This window comes from Brassica napus, chromosome C8 (genome assembly GCF_020379485.1).
Source record: "Brassica napus cultivar Da-Ae chromosome C8, Da-Ae, whole genome shotgun sequence".
Classification (NCBI taxonomy): domain Eukaryota; kingdom Viridiplantae; phylum Streptophyta; class Magnoliopsida; order Brassicales; family Brassicaceae; genus Brassica; species Brassica napus.
This window is the reverse complement of record NC_063451.1, coordinates 5,852,297-5,860,223: the sequence shown is the minus strand read 5'-3', so window position 1 is coordinate 5,860,223 and position 7,927 is coordinate 5,852,297. Positions and strand designations below refer to the sequence as shown.

The window sequence follows — 7,927 nt, the reverse complement described above, 5'->3', positions numbered from 1 at the left end:
ATCTCTGAAAATGTCATTCATTAGTCCCATGAAAGCTGCCGGCGCATTCGTCAGCCCAAAGGGCATTACTACGAATTCGTAGTGTCCGTACCGGGTACGGAAAGCCGTCTTCCTAATATCCCCTTCGTGAATAGGAATTTGGTGATAACCCAAAGCAAGGTCGATCTTTGAAAACCATGTGGCCCCCTCCAGCTGATCCATGAGTTCGTCTATACGGGGTAGGGGGTACTTATTTTTAACGGTCACCTTGTTTAATCCTCGGTAGTCGATGCACTGTCGAAGGCTCCCATCCTTCTTCTTGACAAAGAGCACGGGCGCCCCCCAGGGCGAGCTACTCGGGCGTATAAATCCTTTTTCCACTAGTTCTTCCAGTTATTTCTTAAGTTCGGCCATCTCTGCCGGTGCCAATCGGTAGGGGGCCCTGGAGACCGGGGCGGTTCCGGGTTCTAGCTCAATCGTAAAGGCATTATTCCGATGAGGTGGGGGACCGCGTAGTGGTTCGAACACATCTGCATACTCTGTCGCTACAGGAATACTTCTCAGATCTGGCGCTTCGGTCTCCCCCACCATTTCTATAGTGGCTAGGAAGGCTTCTCCTCCTTTCCGGATTGCTTCTTCGGCATGGGCCATCGATACCACGAATATCCCGGTCTTAGTTCTCATTCCTCTGTACACGATTTGCCTCCCATCAAGCGGAATCCTAACGCACGCCTTGGTACACTGGACTACAGCTCCGTGCTGTGCTAGCCAATCCATTCCCAATATCACCTCGTAACGCCCCAGTTCTAGTTCCAGCAAGTCTCCGGGTAAGTTCACTCCTGCGAGGATCACTGGTACCTCCTCATATCTTCCCCTCGTGGCCTTTTTCTCTGTCCTTGCAGTCTCAACTCCCGTCACCATGGTGTTGAAGTTCCCCTTAAAGTTCCACTCACGTGTAAGTTTAGGGCTTACAAAACTGTGAGTTGCCCCAATGTCGAAGAGAGTGAATGCCATCACTCCCCCAACCGCGACAGACCCTACACAACACTAATGCTAAGCTATGCGACTACAAACAGTTCTTTTCATAAAACATAATCGTAGTGTCAAATCAAGGACATACCCGCGATTGGTTCGGCTCCTTCGCGACCCTCGACGGCGTACGCTCTTGGCCTTGCGGCTTGTCCTCTCTGCTGTTGGGGTTGCGCCCCTACCGCATTCTCTCCTTGTAGTGTTGGGCAATCCCATGACAGATGTCCCACCTGACCGCAGTGGTAACAGCGTCTGCGATGGCCTCGTTTCTCCTTCGGGCATTCCCTCGCCATATGGCCACGTTCGCCGCAGTTGTAGCATGCTCCCGCCCTGCACTCCCCTACATGGTACCGTCCACACCTTTCGCATGGGGGCCTTGCCGGGGCAGGCTCGGCCGTGGGCAGTGCATCTCGGGGCCGTTTGGCACCCCGGTTCTGGGAGGTCTTGTTCTGCCTCCGCTCCTCCTCGAGCCGTGATTCTTGTTCTGCGGCTTTCTTGATCAGTTCATGGACATCACGGTAGTCCCGCACGTTGCAGCTGTTCCTCAGTTCTACCCTCATTCCTTTGAGGAACCGGTGGATTAAGTCATGATCACTCAGGTAGTGGCCCGCAAATCTCCGAAGTCGGTTGAACTCATCTCCGTAGTCTCTCACGTTCCTTGTCCCCTGACGGATGTCCTGAAACTTGCTTTCCATTGCGTCCATAGCTTCCAAGGGAAAATACTTCCCATTGAATGCTTCCAGGAAGTCATCCCAGGTCAGTCGTATCCCGTGTGCCCTTTCGACCACTTCGTCCCAACACACTAGCACGTCGTCCTTAAGATAGTGGGCAGCCAGATCCCTACGGAACTCCGGTGGGCACCTTGCAGAAGCGAAGTTCCTCTCAAGTTGACGTCTCCAGTTATCCGCGACAATTGCATCGGCCTTTCCATTGAAAAACTCCGTCTGCATACTCTTCATATGTCTCAGCATGTCCCAATAGTTGGGGCCTGGGGCGTGCACCACTGCAGGCGCTGCCGGGAGTGGTGGCGGTGGTGGCGGATTCTGACCCACCCCAGGTGGTATGGGGTTGTCCCCCGCCCCTGCTGCGGCTTTACCATTGGGCAATTGACCCCCATAGGCGTCACGGTACCTTTGTAGTTCCGCCAGGAGCGTTGCGTTCACCACGTTCGGCATTTCCACTGGGTTCCCATTCTCGGGTGCGGCCTCTCTACGGCTTTCTGCCTCGCTGGAGGCCTAAGACGCAGACCTTGTGACCCGTCGTGTCGCTCTCTGGACGGCCACAACTGGCCTTGCAACTCTGACGTTCTTGGGAGGCATCTTGTTGACAAGCGAGGGGTATTAGCCACGGTTCTACTCAAATTATATTGTCCACCGAGTAAGCTAGGAGTTCCGTCCGAGTGGTGCGCATTTTTTTTTTAAAACCCTTTGGAACACTTAGAAAAACGCTTGGAAGAAATTCCTTTGAACCCCGGTTTTTACCTACTTCTACCCGACCTTTTCCCTACCCGCCCGGGACAGCACCGGGTGGGTTTAACCCGCTCTGATACCAATTGTAACGGCCCTGGCCCGATTATCCTCATCAGATACCATAACCCTATTCTTTTCGTCCAAAACTCTTATTAAAACTCAAATAGTCTTACATAAATCCGAACTCAACTAAAGACTGAATTTCGAATGAAAACTTTAAGGAAAATGTTTAAAAGAAAAGACTCATAAAAGAAAGCCTCGAGAAAACACTTGCACCATACGAACATCTACTCCCGCTCCCTCTCGGCCATACCTGTAAGAAGAGGGGTGAGTACGGAATACTCAGTGAGGGCAGGTTCCAGGAACCCCCGATCTCAACTCAGGAAGAGCAAACAATCACAAGTCATGAGCTAATAAGATCTATTGTACAAAAACCCAAATGCCCGACCATGAGCTAAAGACTCTACAATGCACGTTTTTATATCCCGCCTCTCGCGGTTGGCTCATCTTCTCTTTCTCCGTGGGTAGCTCTCGCTAGACTTCTACCCCATATTCTTGTGGATTCCACCACAGCTCCTATGGGTGCCTCCATATTCTTGTGGATTCCACCACAGCTCCTATGGATGCCTAGCGTAGAACTACTACCCCACGTACTCCCTCTAGACTCTATATGATCACTTAACTCATACTTATCCTTAACATCATTCACTTATCATTCACATCACGTCTCAACATCTTATCATCACTTTCTTGACCACCCTAACATGCCTACGACTTCATCACTTCACACATACTATTATTTAAACAAGAAGGTCAATCACATATCACATCACACATACACACAAGTCCTAGATCTGATTAACAAAGGACTAAGTCCCATTGGTTACTCAACATGATGCAAGTTCACAACCAAGTCCTCACCTTAGCTTTTTGCAGTAGTAGATCTGGATCTAGATTGGGGAATCGGTCACTTCTCGAGATCTGGTTTAAGAGTAGGATTCGCACAAGAGAGAGATGGGTTTAGGATCTGTCATTCCCAATGACTTATAGCTAGAGATCACAGTCTTACCTTATGGTTCAGATCTCAGTTGCTTGCACGAAACCGAATCAAGGAGGCGGCGGCTAGGGGCTCGGTTGCGGCGGCTAGGGCTTCGCGGGTGGCTGGCGGCTGGCTTCGTCGGAGGCAGAGCAGCGGCAGAGCGGCGGCAGCAAGAGGCGGCGGCGGGGTTCTGCTCGGGCAGGGCTTCGCTTGCTGTCTCTCGTGTGGCTGAACCCTAGGGGAACTTCTCCTTTTATAAGAAGTGGGAGGGGTTATGTCTAGGGTTTCTTCTTCTTGGGCCTCCAGCACTTGAGTCTCCTTTTGGGCCGGGCCCGGGATGTTACAATTATTGTAACGCCTTGACCGCCCACAGCTAATGGGCCACAAACGCCCGCTCTCTCAGCTCGTGGGCCCATCCTGTTTAAGCGATCGGTCCGTTAATTTTTCTAAAGGCTCGAAATCATTGTTTACTGACCCTGCAATCGCCACCCGACCTTTTTCCATGCTTTAGCCTCACTCGCACGCTATCGCGAATTACTTCCCGATAGATCACCCATCCTTCCACTACTCCAGCTCAAGCACGCTTAACTCTCGAGTTCTTTCAAGATGTGCTCCGGAAAAGGTAAGTCAACTTTGGTGACATAGGTAGCCAAATCAATTCTCTTAAGCCTTTTTCCATATATTACAACTCGGGACGTTACAATTCACCCTCTCTCAAGAAACGCAACGTCCTCGTTGCGCCCACGACAGGTCTCAAGACGCCTCTCAGGTCAGAACCGAGATGGCTAACCAGCTCTGATACCACTTGTAACGCCCCGACCGCCCACAGCTAATGGGTCGGGTGGTGATTGCAGGGTCATTGTTTACTGACCCTGCAATCACCACCCGACCTTTTCCCATGCTTTAGCCTCACTCGCACGCTATCGCGAATCACTTCCCGATAGGTCACCCATCCTTCTACTACTCCAGCTCAAGCACGCTTAACTCTGGAGTTCTTTCAGGATGTGCTCCGGAAAAGGTAAGTCAACTTTGGTGACATACGTAGCCAAATCAATTCTCTTAAGCCTTTTTCCATATATCACAACTCGGGATGTTACGCAAGGGATTAATCGATCTCCTTCGTCCCCTCCGTCGCTGTGAGTTTGTCTCAAATCCTCTTCCTGAGTTACCATCTCTTTCGATTCGAATTGATCCCCTAATCGTGGTTTAGGCAAAATCGTAATTGATTTGGTATGGTGGATCTGATCAGCAATTTGCCAGATGAGATTCTTGGCAAAATCCTGTCTTTAGTTCCGACAAAGGTTGCGGCTTCCACATCGGTTCTGTCCAAGAGGTGGAGGAATCTGCTAGGTCTTATCGACAGCCTTTGCTTTGATGAGCCAGAAGAAGCAGAAAGTGGTTCACATCGCTTCTTTGATTTCCTAGACAAGACTTTTGCGCTGTTAAGCGAATCTCCCATCATCAAGAAACTCTCTCTCTCTCATATTCCTACAAGTGGTCGTGACGATGATTACTCTCGTGTCAACCGTTGGATTTGGACTGCGCTGGAACGCGGTTTATCGGAGCTACAACTGCACGCCACCCCCACGCTGTCACGGTGTTTATCTATCGAGAGATCTGTTCACGAGCAACACACTGGTGAAGCTCACACTCTCAGGTGAATATGCTCTTGAAGTCAATCGTGTTTTTCTTCCAGCGCTCAAATCGATTTCTCTCTTATCAAATTGGCTTGATGGGCCCAACTATGGTCGGCTCCTCGATGGCTGCCCTGTCCTGGAAGACTTATTCATAACTGAAACTCATCGTTGGGCTCTGCCATGTTGCGCATCTTTCGTGGAAAGTGCATCCCTCAGGCGTCTTGTGATTACTGTTAAGTTTTCGGATACTGAAGACACCACTGTTTTTTTAAAAGCAACAAGTCTTGTGTTCCTTGACTATTCTGGTTATGTCACCAACGTGTATGATTTTGTCGATTTGGATATGCTCGTTGAAGCCAGGCTGAATCTCACGTTATGGGATTCAAGCGTCTATGATGAGCATGATGATTATTATGATTGTGACAATAATTGTTATTTTGATGATGGACGGCCGGAAGGTATATCTGCTGATATTACGGGTTTAGTTGCGGGTATAAGCAACCTTACGACCCTTCACTTGTCTCCTGAGTCTCTTGAGGTCAGAGTTTTATTCTTCTACTTTCTTTTCTTTTTCTTTTTGGTTTGTGGAGCTAGCAACTTATATGTGATGATCATATAACTTGTCTACTGTCAGTTGTTTCATCTCTGCTGTGAGTCCATACCTGTAACACCTCCGAACCGTTTTAGACATCGGTCAGTCAACCGGGCAACAATCAAACAAGAACATGCCCGAACGACCTTCCGCTTCCAAGTCCGAAAGTGTCACGACGGGTTGAGAATAGACTTTCCAAGTCACAAACATAATTCTGTAACCCAGAATATTCATTCAAAACTCGTTTCCTCTAATCTTCGGCCTAAGGCTTTGCAACCCGTACCAAATCATAGAGTTGTGTTAGGTTGGACTAACCTAATATCAGATTCAACACGTCACGAATATAAAACATACTTTATTCCATATATATAAAACATAAAGTTTACAAGCCCAAAATCTTATACATATGGTCCATGGACGCAGTCGAAAGTAAAACATACATTTATATATCTTGAAAACGAGTCTTTAGCAAAAGATGTCCAATCTACACCAGCTCCTACAGTTCCGCGAGCGCTATGGTCCTTTCTACTGGTCACCTGCAAAAGGATGTGAGGAGTGAGTGAACTAGTTTCACTCAGTGAGCCAGGGTTCCCTATCTAGCATATACAACTACCCGTCATTCTAAACCCAACCCCAAACACAAGCAAGACGGGTAGTTCAACAATCAATATTCAAATATTAAATCCTAAATGATTAAGCAGTAAACAATTAAACCATAATAAATCCAAACACTCTTTATGAGTGTCATCACATCAATCAGCCATATATATATACTCCTAGGGCCCAACATAATCATTCTTCCTCCACATAAGGGACACCGGCAATCCCTTCACTATTACACCACACAGGCGTATGCGCTCGGGAATCGCCCGGTCACGGTCCTCAATCGGAATCGCCATGCCCCGGTCCTCTATCGGACTCGCCGGGGGCTGTCACATCCACGTGTGACACTCGGCCTTGGTGATCAAGCCAAGTTAAACCGAGCCCACCACTTTCCGGACCACGACCGGCTTAGTGGTACCATTTGAGGAAGAAATGACCTGCAAACTACTACCAGAACCACCACGAGGTTCTCACACAACAGTACCAACACGAGTTACATACAATAACAACATATAATAATCACACAATCACAATAACCCGGGTGCTTAGACTAGTCTTGCTATCCACTTAGCCCAGGCATCGTCTCAAGCCTCGGATCCACAAACTGACACCTAGACCGGTCCGGCTATCCTAGCTTGGAAGCCGTCTCCGATGTCAGGAACCTGCATTAAAAATTCGTTAACAAACAATTAACCGTGACTCACTGTGATTAAGCGATGTGGCTCGACTCTTTGATTCCGGATGTTGACCAAACCCTTTTTCTCCCCTCCAAATCTTCGTCTTGGTACCGTGATGCTAAATCCCAAAATCCAACGTCAATGTCTTGAATAGACTGGTCTGGACTGATCAGAACTCGGAAAGAACCTTCTTTCACTTCTGGACAGTCTTTCAGAACTTCCCGTCAGTTTATCGGTCTTTGGAAATGTCTATACTTCTAAAGAACCTCACTTCTTTTTCTCTCTCTCTCTCTAGCCACGTTTTTCTTTGGTTTCTATGGAATGAGATGAGTAAAAATGGTGAAGAGTGGCTGGGTATATATAGAAGTTGCCGGCCAATAAGAACATGCCACCCGATCGCATGTGTGTCGTCTCGCATGCTTCCGGTCGCATGCGTGGCGACACATGGGCGTCCACATGCCCTGTTGCATGCCTCATGGCCATGCCATTAGACACCTCCACGTCCACTTGCCCTTCAGCATGTCTGGTGTTCATGCATCGCGACACACGGGCCTCTGCATGTCGGTTCGCATGAGCAGATCGCAGGTACTGCGACACCTCGTGCTTCTGTGTGTCGAGCTGCATGGAACTGATTCATGAACGTCTACACCTCCTTCTTGTGTTGACACTCAGCAGGTTTAATGGTTGATACCACGTCCTGACCCCTTAGATCAAGCCACCACGAGCTTCTCAGTCGATTTGCGTGATTTCGGCCCTTCTGGTGAATTTTCGTCCCGCGATCAGTCCCAAATATTTTTCCGCTCCCGTTCTGATGAGCTAAATATGTTTAATAGACTCCAGACTAACCTTAATCTTGAGGATACAAATTTCCCGAGCCTTCGGCTTCCCCGAGAAATTCCATA

General features: G+C 48.7%; 1 protein-coding gene and 1 pseudogene across 1 annotated transcript; one reads left to right on the top strand and one right to left on the bottom strand.

Annotated features, from left to right (window-relative positions):
* Positions 1-372: 372 nt before the first annotated feature.
* LOC125591808 lies at positions 373-2,183 on the bottom strand. The gene is made up of 2 exons (XM_048766667.1): positions 1,100-2,183; positions 373-1,016 (listed from the first exon to the last, which is right to left on the bottom strand). The coding sequence occupies exons 1-2, from the start codon at positions 2,181-2,183 to the stop codon at positions 373-375; spliced, it is 1,728 nt and encodes a 575-aa protein (XP_048622624.1).
* Positions 2,184-4,533: 2,350 nt separating this feature from the next.
* Positions 4,534-7,290, top strand: LOC106453504 (annotated as a pseudogene).
* The last annotated feature ends 637 nt before the right edge of the window (positions 7,291-7,927 follow it).